The 18,169-nt window shown below is 50.3% G+C and overlaps 1 protein-coding gene and 1 long non-coding RNA gene across 9 annotated transcripts in view; one reads left to right on the top strand and one right to left on the bottom strand.

Moving 5' to 3' along the window:
- Positions 1-75: 75 nt before the first annotated feature.
- ZNF605 (zinc finger protein 605) overlaps positions 76-18,169 on the top strand; it is a 33,139-nt gene continuing 15,045 nt past the window's right edge. For 3 of the 8 annotated variants that reach the window (XM_074008509.1, XM_015431865.4, XM_074008512.1), the window contains exons 1-2: positions 76-127; positions 13,526-13,701. Coding sequence is in view for 4 of the 8 variants with exons in the window: in XM_015431865.4 (XP_015287351.3) it covers positions 13,687-13,701 (15 nt within the window). In the remaining 4 variants the exon portion in view is untranslated. Of the gene's footprint in view, positions 128-9,708; positions 9,883-13,525; positions 13,702-18,169 lie in introns of all 8 variants that reach the window. The other 5 variants (XM_074008511.1, XM_015431866.4, XM_065525127.2 and 2 more) reach the window with 4 other exon arrangements.
- On the bottom strand, positions 505-3,175 carry LOC141408123 (uncharacterized). The gene is made up of 2 exons (XR_012420910.1): positions 1,570-3,175; positions 505-1,244 (listed from the first exon to the last, which is right to left on the bottom strand). It is a non-coding gene; the product is annotated as an uncharacterized lncRNA (long non-coding RNA).

The following is an 18,169-nucleotide window of genomic DNA, read 5'->3' as shown; positions in this document are numbered from 1 at the left end:
CGGGTGCACCGCGGAGCCCCTCGGGAAGTGTAGTTCCAGCGCGAGCGGCACTCTGGTAAATGTAGTTCTCTGCGCGTTCACTTCCGCGGTGGGGCCGTGTCCACCACTGCACTGCGAGGTCCGAGGGGTAAGGGAGTGTGCAGCGGGGGCGGGACGACTAGGCGGCGGGGCTGGAGGCGGGCTCTGTGTCTGCGCCGGTGGTCGCGGTGACCCCGCTGCGGACCGGCTAGCGGTGACCCCAGCGCGCCGGAGCTGGCTGCCGGCCGGGGCCAGAAAGGCCTGCGGGGTGGCCTGGGCGCATGCGCGGACGGCGGGCCTCGGGCGGGGCCCTGGGGGCGCGCGGGGGTGGGAGGCAGCGGGCGGGGTGGGGGCTGTAGGGCGGGCGGCGGCGGGGCGCTGAATGTGGGGGTCGGGGGAGATTTGGGGTCAGCTGGGCGATTCACTGGCGGCCTATGGAGGTCCCTGTAGACTTGGGGTGCAGCGCGGGCGGGGCAAGGGGACGCGAGGCTGCTCTTGGCCCTGGGGGAGAGGGGCCCCTGGGAGGCCGTGTGGAGGATGTGTCTGCAGCGATTAGGACTCTGCTGATCAATGATTTGGATGCCTTGTGGTGAGCACTGGAGGCCAGCGGGGTGAATGATGAGGCTTCTGCGGGGGTCTGCTTGGGAGGGTTTAGGGGCTCGCTTGTGTGGGTTCCATTCGCGGAAGCCTGCCGGCTGTGACAGTGTTGAATTTCGCCAGAGCCTTGTGCTCCTGGAAACAGTGAAGGCTGAGGAATTTCCCACCCTTCTGGGTTCCAGGAGATGACTCGCTGCAAAGACCCCCCTTCCCTATATGATTTAGGTCAGCCTCCAGGATGCCCACCTTGTTCACACAGACCCGCCACGTTGCTGTCGCTTGCCTCATCAGTGACTGGCTGAACTCCACTGAGCGGTCGGAGCAAAATGTTCCTTAACCAAACTTTAGCCAAGCTTCTTTCCTTTCCCCATTTTCTTGAGCTTTGGCCCATCCCCGGCCTGAGCCAACACGCAGCCTCGGCAGAGAACAGGCTGGCTCAGGGTCAGGCTTCCTCTGCTTTGCTCTCTGGTCGCGCGAACTTCCACCTCGCTTGGCAGGCCTGGTCTTGGCTACCCTTGTTCCCGTCTCTCTATGAAAGAAAATCCCTTTTTGCTTTGCAGAGACGCACGTGAGTCTCGTGGCTTCGGGGTTCTTCCCAGAAGCCCCTTCCCCTCCCCCTTCCCAACCCTCTTCCGCGTCTTTTTTTTTTTTTTTTTTTTTTTTTTTTTTTTTTGAGACGGAGTCTCGCTCTGTCGCCCAGGCTGGAGTGCAGTGGCCGGATCTCAGCTCACTGCAAGCTCCGCCTCCCGGGTTCGGGCCATTCTCCTGTCTCAGCCTCCTGAGTAGCTGGGACTACAGGCGCCCGCCACCTCGCCCGGCTAGTTTTTTGTATTTTTTAGTAGAGACGGGGTTTCACCGTGTTAGCCAGGATGGTCTCGATCTCCTGACCTAGTGATCCGCCCGTCTCGGCCTCCCAAAGTGCTGGGATTACAGGCTTGAGCCACCGCGCCCGGCCTTCCGCGTCTTTTTTCCCCACTTCCAGTAACCTTTCGGAGCCGTCTTTGCTGTGTCCAGTTGCATGCTTTATTTGACAGCTGAATAACGGTGGTTGCTGTTTCAACCCGTCTCCAATAGCGGAGGCGAGTATGGGGTGGCCTATGCTGGCGAGTGGCTGGGGTTGGTTTCTGTGCTTGTGTTTGGGGATCTTATGATTGAAGCACTAGGAATGGGGGCGCTGTGTGTTTGTGACAAGGGAGTCTGGATGTAAGTTAATGGTGGACCCGTTGCAGGTTGTGAGTGCGTGGACAACGGGGTCGTACTTGGCGTCATTGGAGCGGCCTGCGGGGTCGGCATTTCTGCACAGCCCCACAATCCCTTTCCAGGTGGTGTCTGGGAAGGGCTATGGGAGTGTCAGTGAATGCTCCAGCATGGAGTGGATTAGAGAATGGGGTGTCATGGGGCAAATGCTTGGGGGCCCAGGGATAAGGGATTAGGGATCCCTTGGCATTGAGTGACGGGTCCAATTTAGGTGGTCTGTGGCGCAAGTCTGAGAATGTCAGTTATTGGGGAGGGGCTCTGTGAGCGCGGGACCTGGGCACCTGATAAAGTGAGTGAATGGAGACCAGTGTGTTCGTCCCAGGACAGCAGCCCGTTCTCCTCCCCTCCCCACCTCACCTGCAGGGGTGACTGAAGCCCCTTCTCCTCCCCTCCCCACCCTTCCCCCCCCACATCCTTCTCCTCCCCTTCCTACCCTTCTCCTCCCTTCCCTACTCTTCTCTTCCCCTCCCCGCTCACCTCCCCACCCTTCTCTTCCCCTCCCTCCCCAGCTCACCTGCAGGAGTGTCTGAGTTCTGTGGGGATCCTTTGGGACTCAGTGTTTGGGGTTTCAGTCTGTGGTGATTCTTAAGTGGAGGTTTGGGGGTGCCGGTGATTATGGTGTCTGGGCATCTGTATTTAAAAGCTGTGTGGGAGTCACTGGGGTCCAGTCATCAGTTGGGCCTGTAGGGATGACTCTGCCTGGCCCATGGGGTCTATGGTGTGACATAGGAATGGTAAACGCCAGGTGAGTGTCTGGGGGCCTGTGGAGGATTAGGAATAAAAGGTCCAGTGTGCATCGTTGAATGGGGACGGTTTTGTTGGCTCGTGCCCTGTGCATTGGCTTCGTTATTTGAGGGGGTTGGAACCAGGTGAGAAGGAGCTTGTTTGTATCAGTGACCGGGTACCAGAGATGACTGAAGGACTGATGGGGTGGGCAGTGAGGTCTGTGAGGAGGAATGATCGGAGGGCTTGGGAGTTTGATGTTTGGGATGAATGCCAAGCATGCATGCAAGTGTCTGTGATTGATGTGTGGGTGGGTGAGGGCGAGAAATTGGGGACCCCGTGGGTGTCAGTGAGAGGGAAGCCTGGGGAGCATAATGGTTTCTTTGCCATTTGCGGTGAATGTGGAGTTCGAAGTTAGTGGCCTTGGCCGGGCGTGGTGGCTCACGCCTGTAATCCCAACACTTCAGGAGGCCGAGGCAGGCAGATCACAAGGTCAAGAGATCCAGACCATCCTGGCCAACATGGTGAAACCCCGTCTCTCCTAAAAATACAAAAATTAGCTGGGAGTGGTGGTGGGCACCTGTAGTCCCAGCCACTCAGGAGGCTGAGGCAGGAGAGTTGCTTGAACCCGGGAGGTGGAGGTTGCAGTGAACAGACATTGCGCCACTGCACTCCAGCCTGGTGACAGAGTGAGACTCCATCTTAAAAAATAATAATAATAGGCCGGGCATGGTGGCTCAAGCCTGTAATCCCAGCACTTTGGGAGGCCGAGACGGGTGGATCACGAGGTCAGGAGATCGAGACCATCCTGGCTAACACGGTGAAACCCCGTCTCTACTAAGAAATACAAAAAAAACTAGCCGGGCGAGGTGGCAGGCGCCTGTAGTCCCAGCTACTCGGGAGCGTGAGGCAGGAGAATGGCGTGAACCCGGGAGGGGAGCTTGCAGTGAGCTGAGATCCGGCCACTGCACTCCAGCCTGAGCAACAGAGCGAGACTCCGTCTCAAAAAGAAAATAAATAAATAAATAATAATAATAATATTAAGTTAGTGGCCTTTGGATATCTGTGATTAGTTGTCTGGGAGCCAATACTGTGCCAGTCTGTGGAGTCAGTGGTCAGGTGTTTCTGGAGGCTGTTGTGGGGTCACTAGAGTTACCACCTGGGGGCTTTGTTGATCACTGGGGAACCCATAGCATGTGTCACTGAAAGCCCTGGAGAAGCGGCCTCTTGGGGAGAGAGACTGGGTGGCCTGTGAAGTCAGCCGTTGTGGTTCTGTGGGAGTGATAGGGGCACATGAGTGAGTGGGAGTGGAGTTTATGGGGTTCCGTGGTTGTGTGGTCCGGTCTGTGAAGCAGGCCTGTTGGATTCAGTGATCTGGGGACATCTTGGGATGTGGAGCTGGAGAATTCTCAGGTGGTCACTGTGAGTGACTGGGGGACTTGGGACGCTGGAGGTTGGCATGTGCTTGTGGCTGCGGAGTTCAGTAGTTCGTGTCTGGGGTGTGTGTGTATGATTGAGGCCCTCTCTGGGACTTGGTAATCCAGGGGCCTGGGAAGTCCGTGTTGGTGGGTCTGGAAGCAGATCCGAGTGCGTATGGTTGTGAAGCCTCTCGTGTGTGACAAGTCTTTTTGCCCTTTGGCCCTCTCCTTGTAGCATGGGACCGTTGATCAGTGACTACTCTTTTTACGTGATTATTTCCTTTTTAAAAGTTCTCAGTGACCCTGTTGGCTTTCAGGTCTATCTCCTTGTAGAATTTTCCCCTTGCTGTTTGTACCTCCTGGGCCTCTTCCATCCCTCCTGATGACCTCTGGCTCCTCCGCCCAAGACCTTTGCATCTGAGGTGCTTGGAGTGGTATGGTCGGCCCAGCCTTCGGTGGTAGGCTCCTCCTGCTTCAGGCTCAGCTAAAAGCCACCTCCTCCCACAAGCCTCTCCGACGTCTGGGAGGAATGTCTTCTGTCCATCCGTCACTAGGTCACAGTTAAAATTTCCCTTTTTTTTTTTTTTTTTTGAGACAGAGTCTCGCTACTTCGCCCATGCTGGAGTGCAGTGGCGTGATCTCAGCTCACTGCAACCTCCATCTCCCGGGTTCCAGTGATTCTTCTGCCTCCGTCCCCTGAGTAGTTGGGATTACAGGCGTCCGCCACCATGCGCAGCTAATTTTTTGTATTTTTAGTAAAGATGGGATTTCACCATGTTGGCCAGGCTGGTCTCGAACTCCTGACTTCAAGTAATCTGCCTACTGCCTCAGCCTCCCAAAGTGCTGGGATTATAGGCGTGAGCCACCGCGTCCGGCCCACAGTTAAAATTTCTTCTGAGCGCTCACAGTCAGAAATCATTTATTTACTTGGCTGTTTCCCTGGAGGGCAAAGACGCCGTACATCTTGTTGAGTGGTCTTTTCCACGTGTGCAGAGCAGTGCCTGGTGTGTAATAAGAATTCAGCAAATGCTGCTTTCCTAGCGGGTAAATGAGACTGTGTGTGATGCATGCATGAATGTGTGTGTGATGTGTGTGTGAACATGTGTGTATGTGGTATATGTACGTGTGTGAAACTGTGAGGTCTGTGTGTGGGAATGTGTATTGTGTGATGTACGTATGAATGTGTGTGTGTGATGTTTGAGTGTGAGTATATGTGTGTGATGTATGTGTGTATTTGTGTGGTGTACGTGTATGAGTGTGTGTGATGTATGTGTATGAGTGTGTCTATGAGTGTGTGCACGTGTGATGTACGTGTGTATCAGTGTGTGTGTACGTGCCTGTGTGGTGTATCAATGTGTGAGTGTGTGTGCTTGTCTGTGTATGTGTCATGTGTGTTGTACGTGTGTGTCATGTACATATCAGTGTGTGTGCATGTGTGATGTACGTGTATGTCAGTGAGTTTGTGCATATCTGTGTTATGTGGGATGTACGTGTGCATCAGTATGTGTATCTGTGTGTGTCTGTGATATGTCTGAGTGTGTGTGTGTGTACGTCTGTGTGTATGATGTACATGTGCATCATTGTGTCAGTGTGTGTACGTGTCTGAGTGTATCTGTGATGTATGTGTACGTCAGTGTGTGTACATATCTGTATATATGATATACGGATGCGTCTGTGTGCATGTCTGAGTGTGTATATGTGTGAGGTACATATCTCTGTGTGTACATGTCTGTGTGTGAGTGTGATGTACATATCGGTGTGTGTACATACATGCATGTGTGATATGCATGCGTATCTGTGTGTATGTGATGTACATATCTCTGTGTACGTCTGTGTACATGTGTATGTGTGTACGTGTGATGTACATGTGCGTCAGTATCTGTGTACATGTCTGTGTGTGTGTACATCTGTGTGACGTACATATCTGTGTGTGCGTACGTGTCTGAGTGTGTGATGTACGTATCAGTGTGTGTACATATATGCATGTGTGATATGCATGCGTATCTGTGTGTATGTGATGTACATATCTCTGTGTACGTCTATGTACATGTGTATGTGTGTACGTGTGATGTACATGTGCGTCAGTATCTGTGTACATGTCTGTGTGTGTGTGATGTACGTGTGTATCGGTGTGTGTGTACGTCTGTGTGACGTACATATCTGTGTGTGCGTACGTGTCTGTGAGTGTGATGTACGTATCGGTGTGTGTGCTCGTGTCTGTGTGTCTGTGATGTATGTATCAGTGTGTCTGTGTGTACATGTTTGTAATGTACGTGTGTATCAGTGTCTGTGCGTGTCTGATGTACACGTGTATCAGTGTGTTTACGTGTCTGTGTATGTGATGTACATGTCAGTGTGTATGTACGTTTGTGATGTACGTATTAGTGTGTATGTGATGTATGTGTCTACGTGTCTTGAGTGTGTGTATATATGATGTACGTATTAGTGTGTCTGTGTGTACATATCTGTGAGTCTGATGTACGTGTGTATCAGTGCGTCTGAGTGTGTCTGTATGTGTGTATCTGTGTGTGTGTGTCTGAGTGTATGCGTGATGTACATATTGTGTCTGTGTGTACATGTCTGTGATTTATGTATCAGTGTGTCTAAGTGTGCATGTCTGTGTGTACGTGTGTGTGCATCTGAGTGTGTGATGTACGTGTGTATCATTGTGTCTGTGTGTACGTCTGTGTGTGATGTACATGGGTATCACTGTATCCGAGTGTGTGTGCATCTGTTTGCGTGTCTGTGTGTACGTGTATCTGTGCCTCTGAGTGTATGCGTGATGTACATGTGTATCATTGTGTCTGTGTGTACATGTCTGTGTGATTTATGTATCAGCGTGTCTGAGTGTGCATGTCTGCGTGTCTGTACGTGTGTATCTGTGTGTGCGTCTGAGTGTATGTGTGATGTACGTATCATTGCATCTGTATGTACATGTCTGTGTGATGTATGTGTATCATTGTGTCTGAGTGTATGTGTGCATGACTGTACGTGTCTGTGTAGACGTGTGTATCACTGTGTGCATGCGTCTGTGTGTATGTGTGATGTACCTGTCAGTGTGTCTGTGTGTACATGTCTGAGAGTATGCATGATGTACGTGTGTATCAGTGTGTGTATGTCTGTGTGTGTGATGTACATATCAGTGTGTCTGTGTGTGTGATGTACGTATCATTGTGTCTGTGTGTACGTCTGTATGTGATGTACGTGTGTATCAGTGTGTCTGTGCATGTCTTTGTGTGTATGTGTCTGTGTGTACCTGTATCAGTGTGTGTCTTGAGTGTGTGATGTACATGTGTATCAGTGTGCCTGAGTATGTGTGCATGCCTGTGTGTATGTGTGCATTTGTGTGTGCACCTGTGTGCATGTCTGTGTGTGTGTGTACATGTGCGTCTGTGTGCGCGCATGTCTGTGTACGTGTGCGTCTGTGTGTGCGTGTCTGTGTGCATCTGTGCGTCTGTGAGTGTGTGCGCATGTCTGTGTGTGCACGTCTGTATGTGTGCATCTGTGCGTCTGTGTGTGCACGTCTGTGCATGTCTGTGTGTGCCTCTACGTGTGCATCTGTGCATCTGTGTGTGCGCATGTCTTAGTGTGCTTGTGTGTACCTGTCTGTACGTGTGCATCTGTATGTGCATCTGTGAGTGTGTGCGCATGTCTGTGTGCATGTCTGTGTGTGCGTGTCTGTATGTGTGCATCTGTGTGTTCGCATGTCTGTGTGTGCATGTACTTTTGTATCCGTGTGTGTGGAGTGAGAGGTTTGGTGTGAATGTGAGAGCAGGGGGATTAAGTACTCAGGATTCTGAAGCGGGAGGCCAGGTGGCTGCTTTTGGACTCAGGACAAGACATTCCCTTTGCCGGAGGAGCAGCTGGAGGAGGTCCCTCCGCATTCACTCAAAAAGGGTTCGAACTAATTTGAAGCTTCCAGGAGGGCGGGGGGACCCTGATTTCAGGGACCTCAGGTTTGGGTGCCGGTAACTATGGGGTCTCTTTATAGTCCGGGCTCCTCTCTGGGCCTCCTAGACGGTGGAACCCCTGAGCTCTGTGCCGCGAGCCTGAAGGAGCTCCTGGGCGTCTGAGGAGGAGCTGCGTCTTTGGATGCCAATCTCTGGGCTCTTCCAGGATGTTTGTTCTCAAGAAATCTGCCCCTAGCCACAAGCCCTTCACTCTGCGGACTAGAGATCTGCCCCTAGCCACAAGCCCTTCACACTGCGGACTAGAGATCTGCCTCTAGCCACAAGCCCTTCACACTGCGGACTAGAGAGAGTCCCCTCAGAGCCTCTGACCTTATCTCCACTTCCTGTGAATGGGCGAAGCTCCGCGCCATGCCTCTCCTTTCCCGCCTTTTCTAGGAATTCCTCCTGCCTCAGTGTCCTTGCTCTGCCGTTAACCACGGCTTGGGTCAGAATCCACAGTTTAGCCAATCTTTCCAGAGTGACTATGGTTGTTAACTGTCCATGCTGACACTGGGACCTGTCTCCCCTCCCTGGCCTGAGTCTTACCTTGATTCTCTTAATGACAGAGAGGGAGACATAAAGAACTCGGGAGCCAACGCCGGCGCGAGCTACACTGGTCTCCGCCTCTTGCTCCCTGCAGATGCTGTTGGGGACCAGCCTCAACATCACCCGTAGGGTACCCAAAGTCCGGTGGCAACTAAGGAATGAGAAGAGACAGGTTACGAGTGTATAAAGAGTGGGGGCCAGGGGGCCAATTGCAAAATGGAGGCTGCAAAAGGCCCAGAGTTCTGGTCTCCACTCTATTTATTGAGTACAATCACTTAGATCTACGAAGCGAACGTTCAGGGCGAAATGGTGAAAGGGAGCAGTGCGTCCTACGTGTAATCTATAGCAGTGGCGGTTTAAATGAATCTCCTTTGTGCTCAAACAGCATATTTTTAACTTATCGGAGAGTAGCTAGTGGGAGCCGGCTTAACTAGGAGCCTGCACGTCTGGCCACATTCCAGTGCTTCAGAGGAGCGTCTCTCTCCTTAAACAGTGTTCATGGATAAGAGAGCAAGTCTCGCTCAGAACATGGGAACATAATGGCAATAAGAAGGCATCCTCCTCAGCGGCCTCTTGTGGCTTTCCACAACTTATTGTCCCATTTTTTTTTTTTTTTTTGAGACGGAGTCTCGCGCTGTCACCCAGGCTGGAGTGCTGTGGCCGGATCTCAGCTCACTGCAAGCTCCGCCTCCCGGGTTCCCGCCATTCTCCTGCCTCAGCCTCCTGAGTAGCCGGGACTACAGGCGCCCGCCACCGCGCCCGGCTAGTTTTTTTTTTGTATTTTTTAGTAGAGACGGGGTTTCACCGTGTTAGCCAGGATGGTCTCGATCTCCTGACCTCGTGATCCGTCCGTCTCGGCCTCCCAAAGTGCTGGGATTACAGGCTTGAGCCACCGCGCCCGGCTGTCCCATATTTTTATGGCCAGTTAATACAAGCACCCCATATGCCTTTCCACCAACAGATACCAGGCGTGAGCTACATTGGTGTCTGCCTCCTGCTCCCTGCAGGTGCCAGGCGCGAGCCACACTGACGTCTGCTCCCTGCAGGTGCCAGGCGCGAGCCACACTGACGTCTGCTTCCGCAGGTGCCAGGCGCGAGCCACACTGACGTCTGCTTCCGCAGGTGCCAGGCGCGAGCCACACTGACGTCTGCTCCCTGCAGGTGCCAGGCGCGAGCCACACTGACGTCTGCTTCCGCAGGTGCCAGGCGCGAGCCACACTGACGTCTGCTTCCGCAGGTGCCAGGCGCGAGCTACGCCGGCCCCCGCCTCCTGTGCCCTGCAGGTGTGGATGCTGCTGGCTGTGCACCGTGGGGTTCCTGAGCGTGAGGTCACCTGGGAACTGCCCTTGTCTAATTCTCAGCCTGCCTCTGGGGTAAGTGGGGGACTGCACAGAGGGGTGGCGTCTGCCTCTACTCTTTTTTCTCAGTTGCCCTGGGGAAAAACCCGGCCATTTGCTAATATCCAGTCCTAACTTTCCTCCCTCATTTGAGGCAGGGGAGTGGACACTTCAGTCACTGCTTACTCTGTTTCTGTGGGACAGTGAAGACAGACGAAGATGAGAAAAGGCCCTTGCTGTAGGTCTTCTCGCTCAGTGTACCTCACTTTCTGGAAAGGTGCCGCTGGCCTCGTGCCACTCAATATCTTCCTGGCTGGCTGATTAGCCCCTTGCCTGTGGGGCCCTTGCTGTGTGCTCGGGAGTCACCTGCTTCAGCCCTGGGAGCTTCGGCGCTGCTTGGCAACCATTCCTGGGCCACGTGGCCTCGCCCCGCAGGTGTAGACGGTGATTGCTGGACAAATGTTGCTTGGCAGGATTGTTATGTGAGGTAGATTTTCGGTTCCTCTTGTCCCCAAGTTTACAGGAAACTTTTTTTGGACATTTCCTTTCAAACTCATTCTGATGAAGGAAAGAGCATCCCTGTGCAGCTGCATGTCCTTGAATTTCTTTGGCTCTGACTCCATGTGTGGCTTAATCTAAGTGGCCTGGTCCATGGGCAGGGAAGAAATTTAAAGTGTAAGCATTCACATGCACCAGGATGTGGTACTTCTTGAGTTCATTATGCTTATTTTCAATCTTGGTCAGTCTTTTCCATCTTCTGCCTAAGATGATATCTTTTGTGCAGTTTGTGGTCTTTGAAAAAGTTTTAAAAATAATGGTTATACTTAGTTACCCGATTATTTGGCCTGTTGGGGAAATAAACCTAAAATATGCCAACCCAGAAGACCTCTCCACACAAGTAGAAAATAAAGAAAAACAGGCCGGGCGCGGTGGCTCAAGCCTGTAATCCCAGCACTTTGGGAGGCCGAGACGGGCGGATCACGAGGTCAGGAGATCGAGACCATCCTGGCTAATATGGTGAAACCCCGTCTCTACTAAAAATACAAAAAACTAGCCGGGCGAGGTGGTGGGCGCCTGTAGTCCCAGCTACTCGGGAGGCTGAGGCAGGAGAATGGCGTAAACCCGGGAGGCGGAGCTTGCAGTGAGCTGAGATCCGGCCACTGCACTCCAGCCTGGGCGACAAAGCGAGACTCCGTCTCAAAAAAAATAAAAAATAAAAAATAAAAAAAAAAGAAAATAAAGAAAAACAGTTTTATTATTGAATAAAAGTTCGACGAGGCCGGACACAGTGGCTCACACCTGTAGTCCCAGTACTTTGGGAGATTGAGGCCAGTGGATCACTTGAGCCCAGGAGTTCAAGGCCAACCTGGGCAACAAGGCAAAACCCCATCTCTACAAAAAATACAAAAATTAGCTGGGTGTGGTGGCGCACACCTGTGGTCCCAGCTACTCAGGCGGCTGAAGTGAGAGAATTCACGTGAGCCCAGGAAGGTTGAGGCTGCGGTGAGCCAAGATCATGCCACTGCACTCCAGCCCGGGTGACAGCAAGACCCTGTCTCAAAAAAAGAATGTGGCCAGGCATGGTGGCTCACGCCTGTAATCCCAGCACTTTGGGAGGCCGAGGCGGGTGGATCACCTGAGGTCAGGAGTTCGAGACCAGCCTGGCCAATATGGTGAAACCCTGTCTCTACTAAAAATACAAAAAATTAGCCGGGCGAGGTGGCGGCGCCTGTAATCCCAGCTACTTGGGAGTCTGAGGCAGGAGAATCGCTTGAACCCTGGAGACGGAGTTTGCAGTGAGCCGAGATCATGCCACTGCACTCCAGCCTGGGCTACAAGAGCAAAACTGAGCCTCTTAAAAAACAAACAAACAAACAAAAAAAAAACGGGGGTGAATCTCTTTCTCTGTTTGGTATGAGGGAAAATTAGAGTTTTTTCTTCCTTTTAAATCTATATTTGCTCTTCCAGGCCTGTGAGCTCACGTTCCCCTCGGGGTATCAGCTGCTCCCCCACATTGTCTGGAGATGCGTGTTGGGGAAAGGCTGAAGGCCAGGCTTTAGTCTCTGAAACTTCTGATGATTTGAAGCAGAGGAGCGTTCAGGGGCCCCGGACCAAGGGGAGACCTGGAAATCGTGCCCCCTCTTCCAGCTGTGAGCTGCCCCCATTCCGGGCAGCTCGTGAGTTGACACTCCCAGCCCTGGGATGCTGGAGGCAGGAGGTCAGAAAATACCCAAAGAACAGCTGCAGCCCTTACCCCTCCATGATTCCTCGGTTCTGCAGGGATTGGGGTCTGCCTCAGGTACACCTTGGAAACCAGCAGCCTGGGCTGTTACTGCTGATTTCTGAAGAAAGTGCAGGCGGTAGCTGTTCCAGTGTGAACTGGGGAAGAGGCAACATATGACACTCCCTGCCTTGTGTCTTGCTGCCCCCTCTGCCTCCCATCTACTGTAGGCTGCTGCCAGGCCCTGCTCAGCCTCAAACCCATGCCTCAGCTTCACCCCACCCTGCGTCTGCCCAGGGGTGTCTCTTTTTCTTTTTTTACTCTTATATTAGTTCCTCTGATCTATGTTTTCCTTTTGTTCCTGGCTGATTTGGGGGTAGGGAGCCAGAACCCCAGGCTGATTCACCATCTCCATCTAAAGGCCATTTTCTGTTTACCACCCTGCCTAGAAATAAGTTGCATTTTACTCTGTAGCACTTAACACAAATAACTTGATTTAGGTACCTCCAGGAAATATTTCTGCGGAATGAATAAGCCCTCATTGCATTTCCAGAGCTGCAGGATGTCTGTGCTGAGCAGCTCGGTGTGGGGTGCTCCTCTGGAGGTGTCTGGGCAGCTCGGTGTGGGGTGCTCCTCTGGAGGTGCTGAGCAGCTCGGTGTGGGGTGCTCCTCTGGAGGTGCTGAGCAGCTCGGCGTAGGGGTGCTCCTCTGGAGGTGCTGAGCAGCTCGGCGTAGGGGTGCTCCTCTGGAGGTGCTGAGCAGTTCGGTGTGGGGGTACTCCTCTGGAGGTGCTGAGCAGTTTGCTTTAGGGGTGCTCCTCTGGAGGTGCTGAGCAGTTTGCTGTAGGGGTGCTCCTCTGGAGGTGTCTGTGCTGAGCAGTTCGGTGTGGGGTGCTCCTCTGGAGGTGCTGAGCAGTTTGCTGTAGGGGTGCTCCTCTGGAGGTGTCTGTTCTGAGCAGCTCGGTGTGGGGTGCTCCTCTGGAGGTGCTGAGCAGCTCGGTGTGGGGTGCTCCTCTGGAGGTGCTGAGCAGCTCGGTGTGGGGTGCTCCTCTGGAGGTGCTGAGCAGCTCGGTGTAGGGGTGCTCCTCTGGAGGTGTCTGTGCTGAGCAGCTCGGTGTAGGGGTGCTCCTCTAGAGGTGCTGAGCAGCTCGGTGTAGGGGTGCTCATCTGTCTGCTTGAACCAGCCGGGTGAGTGGTTTCCATCTGGCATTTATGGGTGGAGCCAGGGTGGTTAAGTTCAGTGTGTGCTGCAGACCTGGCCTAGATGCAGGTCAGACCCGATGGAGACATGCCAGTAGCTCACATTCCACCCTGCTTCCCACCTGCTAGCCCTGATGTGAACCTACCCAACATCTAGTTTGAGGCTTTAAATAATCTGAGCTCCCAGCAAGAGAACACCAAGATTTAGGTTTCCAAATTAATTAGATCATCTAAAATAAAATGTCTACTGCATCCACAGGCAGTAACCCTCTGGAACAAGACAATTCATGTGAGATAAGAAAGAAGAGCCCACAAGACCAAGAATGCATTCTCAGTTTACAGACCACTGACCAGAGACCACTCCAGGTGTCAGGACTAAGAGAAGTCACAAAACAGCGGGTTTCCCAAGAGCAGTGGAAAATGATCCAGTCACAGGTGGGTTATCGGTTTGTCCTCTGTTTCGTGGATGTGATGAGGCTTATGGAAATCTCTGCAACACACAGAAGGGTCTAAATACATTTAAATAAGAGAAAATATAAGCTTGGGAAAGAAGATGTCAAAAGAAGCACATAGTAGATTATAGAATCGTACAAAAGTCTCAGCTGGGCATGGTGGCTCACGCCTGTAATCCCAGCCCTTTGGGAGGCCAAGGAGGGCAGATCATTTGAGGCCAGGAGTTTGAGACCAGCCTGGCCAATATGGCAAAACCCCGTCTCTACTAAAAATACAAAAATTAGCCTCGTAGCTACTCGGGAAGCTGAGGCATGAGAATCACTTGAACCCAGGAGATGGAGATTGCAGTGAGCTGGGATTACATCAGTGCACTCCGGGGTGACAGAGTTAGAAAAAGAGTCATACAAAAGTCTTAAAGTTGGAAGAGATCAATAAGAAATGGGATCCTGGCCGGGTGCGGTGGCTCAAGCCTGTAATCCCAGCACTTTGGGAGTCCGAGACGGGCGGATCACGAGGTCAGGAGATCGAGACCATCCTGGCTGACACGGTGAAACCCCGTCTCTACTAAAAAAAATACAAAAACTTAGCCGGGCGAGGTGGCGGGCGCCTGTAGTCCCGGCTACTCGGGAGGCTGAGGCAGGAGAATGGCGTAAACCCGGGAGGCGGAGCTTGCAGTGAGCTGAGATCCGGCCAGTGCACTCCAGCCTGGGCGACAGAGCGAGACTCCGTCTCAAAAAAAAAAAAAAAAAAAAAAAGAAATGGGATCCTGCCGGGCATGGTGGCTCATGCCTATAATCCCAGCACTTTGGGAGGCCGAGGTGGGTGGATCACGAGGTCAGGAGATTGAGACCATCCTGGCTAACACGGTGAAACCCCGTCTCTACTAAAAATACAAAAAATTAGCCGGACTTGGTGGCAGGTGCCTGTAGTCCCAGCTACTCAGGAGGCTGAGGCAGGAGAATGGCGTGAAACCGGGAGGTGAAGCTTGCAGTGAGCGGAGATCGCACCACTACACTCCAGCCTGAGCGACAGAGCTAGACTCTGTCTCGAAAAAAAAAAAGAAATGGATCCTTCTCTATTACAGAATTGAACTTCAAGCTTTTCTCAGGTATTCCCAGAAGCCATAACAGAAAGAAAAGTAGGGATAGTTAACGTGGTTTCCTCTTATCAAAAGGGCAACAGAGTGAGATTCTGTCTCAAGAAATAAAATAAAAATAAAAAAACAAATGGGATAATGTATGTGACCTTTTGACAGTGGCTTTTCTCACTCAGCATACCTTTGAGATTCATTCATATCTTGTCGGCAGTTTGTTCCTTTTTCTTGGCATGTGGTTCCCTTGAATACTATCCCATGTATGGATGGGCCACAGTCTCTATCCATTCACTCATTGAAGGACATCGTGGTGGCTTCCACTTTTTAGCAGTTTTGAATAAAGCATTCATCTCCATATAGGTTTGAACATAAATTTTCAGGTGAATGTAAGTTTTCAGTTCACTACTTGAGTAAACACCTAGGAGTGGGATTGCTGGGTTGTGGGGTAAGTCTGTGTTCAACTTTGTGAGAAACCGCCAAAATGTTTTCCAAAGCTGCTGTACATTTTACATGCCCACCACAATGAATGAGAGTTGCTGTTGCTCTGAATCCTCACTGATATTTGTCAGGGGTGTGTGTGTGTGTGTGTGTGTGTGTGTGTGTGTGTGTGTTTAGTTTTAGCCTTCTAATAAGTACATAGTAGTATTTCATTATAGTTTTAATTTGCATTCACCTTTTGGCATTTTCTTTTTTTTTTTTTTTTTTTTTTGAGTCAGTTTCACTCTTGTCGCCCAGGCTGGAGTGCAGTAGCACAACCTTGGCTCACTGCAACCTCTGCTTCCCAGGTTCAAGCAGTTATCCTCCCTCAGTCTCCCCAGTAGGTAGGATTACAGGTGTGCATCACCACACCCAGCTAATTTTTGTATTTTTAGTAGAAATGGGGTTTCACCATGTTGGCCAGGCTGGTCTCAAACTCCTGACCTCAGGTGCTCCTCCCGCCTCGGCCTCCCAAAGTGCTGGGATTACAGGCGTGGCATGAGCCACCACGCCTGGCCACCATCCATGTGTTTTCTTTGGTGAAATGTCAAGATATTTTGCTAATTTTTAAAATGGGATTATTTTCTTATTAATAGTTCTTTATATCCTGGATATGAGTGCTTTAGCAGGTATGTAATTTGCAAATAATTTTCTCTTAGTCTGTGCCATATCTTCTATTTCTCTTAACATTGTTTTTCACAGAACAAAAGTTCTTAATTTTGAGAAAGTCCAATTTATCAAATATTTTTCTTAAATTGATCAGGCCTTTGGTGTCGTATCTAACTCATTGCCAAACCCAAAGTCATACAGGTTTTCTTTGGTTTTATTCTAAAAGGTTTATAGTTTTTTGTGTTTAGGTCTGTGGTCCATTTTGAGTTAGTTTTGATATAAGGTGTGAGGTATGTGTTGAGATCTCTTCTTTTGCTTATGAGTATAAAATTATTCTGACATTATTTGTCACAAAGACTGTAGAATTGCTTTTTGTACTTTTGGGAAACAATTGAGTATATTTGTAGGGGCTTATTTTCGAGTTCTCTGTTCTGTTCCATTAACCTGTGTTTTTATCCTTTCACAAATTCCATCCTGTCTTAATTACTGTGCTTGTATAGGAAATCTTGAAATCAAGTAATGTGAGTCCTTTTATGTTTAAACTATTTGGAACATAAATGTGCCTCTTTCATAGGCAGCATATAGCTGGGTTGCTTTATATTTTCCATTTCTGTTCTTTTGCTTCATTATGAATTTCTTCTGGTCTGTCTTCCAATTCACTTATTCCCTCTTCATCTTTTTCTAATCTACTCTTAAGCCCTTCTGTTGACTTCTTAACTTTACTTACTATGCACTTTATCTCTAGGAGTTGTATTTCATTCTTTTTCAAATCCGTTTATTCATTTGTATAGTCTTCTGATTCTTTTTCATACTTTCATTAGCATCTTTTATTTCTTTGAATATATTAAATGTATTTATTTTATATTCTGTGCTGACAGTTCAAATATCTCGTCTTTTATACCTCTCCTGTCTTTTTTAAAAATTAGATTTCTCAGGCCGGGCAAGGTGGCTCACGCCTGTAATCCCAGCACTTTGGGAGGCTGAGGCGGGCGGATCACCTGAGGTCAGGAGTTCAAGACCAGCCTGACCAACATGGCAAAACCCCATCTCTACTGAAAATATAAAAGTTACCTAGGCGTCGTGGCGTGTGCCTGTAATCTCAGCTATTCGGGAGGCTGAGGCAGGAGAATCGCTTGAACCCGGGAGGCAGAGGTTGCAATGAGCCAAGATCGCATCATTGCGTTTCAGCCTGGGCAACAGAGTAAGACTCCATCTCAAAATAAATAAGTAAATAAATAGATTTCTTTTATTTTTTATTTTATTTATTTATTTTTTGAGATGGAGTATCAGTCTTGTCGCCTAGGCTGCAGTGCAGTGGCGCGGTCTCAGCTCTCTGCAACCTCCGCCTCCTGGGTTCAAGTGATTCTCCTGTCTCAGCCTCCTGAGTAGCTGGGAATACAGGCGCATACCACCATGCCCAGCTAATTTTTGCACTTTTAGTAGAGACTGAGTTTCCCCGTGTTGGCCGGGCTGGTCTCGAACTCCTGACCTCAGATGATCCGCCCGCCTCAGCTTCCCAAAATGTTGGGATTACAGGCATGAGCCACTGCACCCAGCCAATTTTTTTTTTAATGTGTGCATTCTGGTTTCTCTTTTACTCTGTACTCATTTTTCTTGAACCTTTATTTGTGAGAATTATTTGGATCTCTTTCTCTAAATAGAATTTGCATTTGATTCTGCTGGATGCCTGAATGCACGTCACCCTCAAAAACACTTTAGAACTCTGTGCTTAAGGTTTTTGCAAAACACATCTATACTGGAGTTCAGCCCATACACCCATATAAATCTAGCTTGTTATAATTCTCAGGGACCATTTCTGACCTCTTTGTGTAACACTAACATTTGAGGCAAGAAATTAATTTTCTTTGATTTTTATTTTTCATTTACCCCCACACAGAGTACTCCTTGTCTTCCAGCTTCATGAGGGAAAGTAACCTATTAGTCCTCTATGCTTGGGCTTGTTCTAAGCCTTTCTCCTTTCTTCTATGTTCCTTGTAACTGTTGGGACAGGAATGTTCAAATTTACCTGAGTCCAAATGGAGGTTGGCCTCTGCTTACCTCTCAAGTTTTCCACTTTCCCTTTTAAAGAGGCCAGGACCTTTCCCACCGCCGCCACTCCCACTTCCTCTCTTATATTCCTGAACTTTCATCCCTGAGAAAACACACTCTGTTTCCATGCCTTTGCTCATGCTGCTGCCTTGTGAGTGTCCTTTTCCTCATCCCCCTCTGTGACCAGGACTTTCTAGAGACCCTTCATAAGCCTTACTTCGT

The sequence above is a fragment of the Macaca fascicularis genome, chromosome 11 (genome assembly GCF_037993035.2).
Source record: "Macaca fascicularis isolate 582-1 chromosome 11, T2T-MFA8v1.1".
In the NCBI taxonomy this organism is placed as follows: domain Eukaryota; kingdom Metazoa; phylum Chordata; class Mammalia; order Primates; family Cercopithecidae; genus Macaca; species Macaca fascicularis.
Note: the sequence above shows the minus strand (reverse complement) of the source record. Positions and strands in the feature narration are given on the sequence as shown.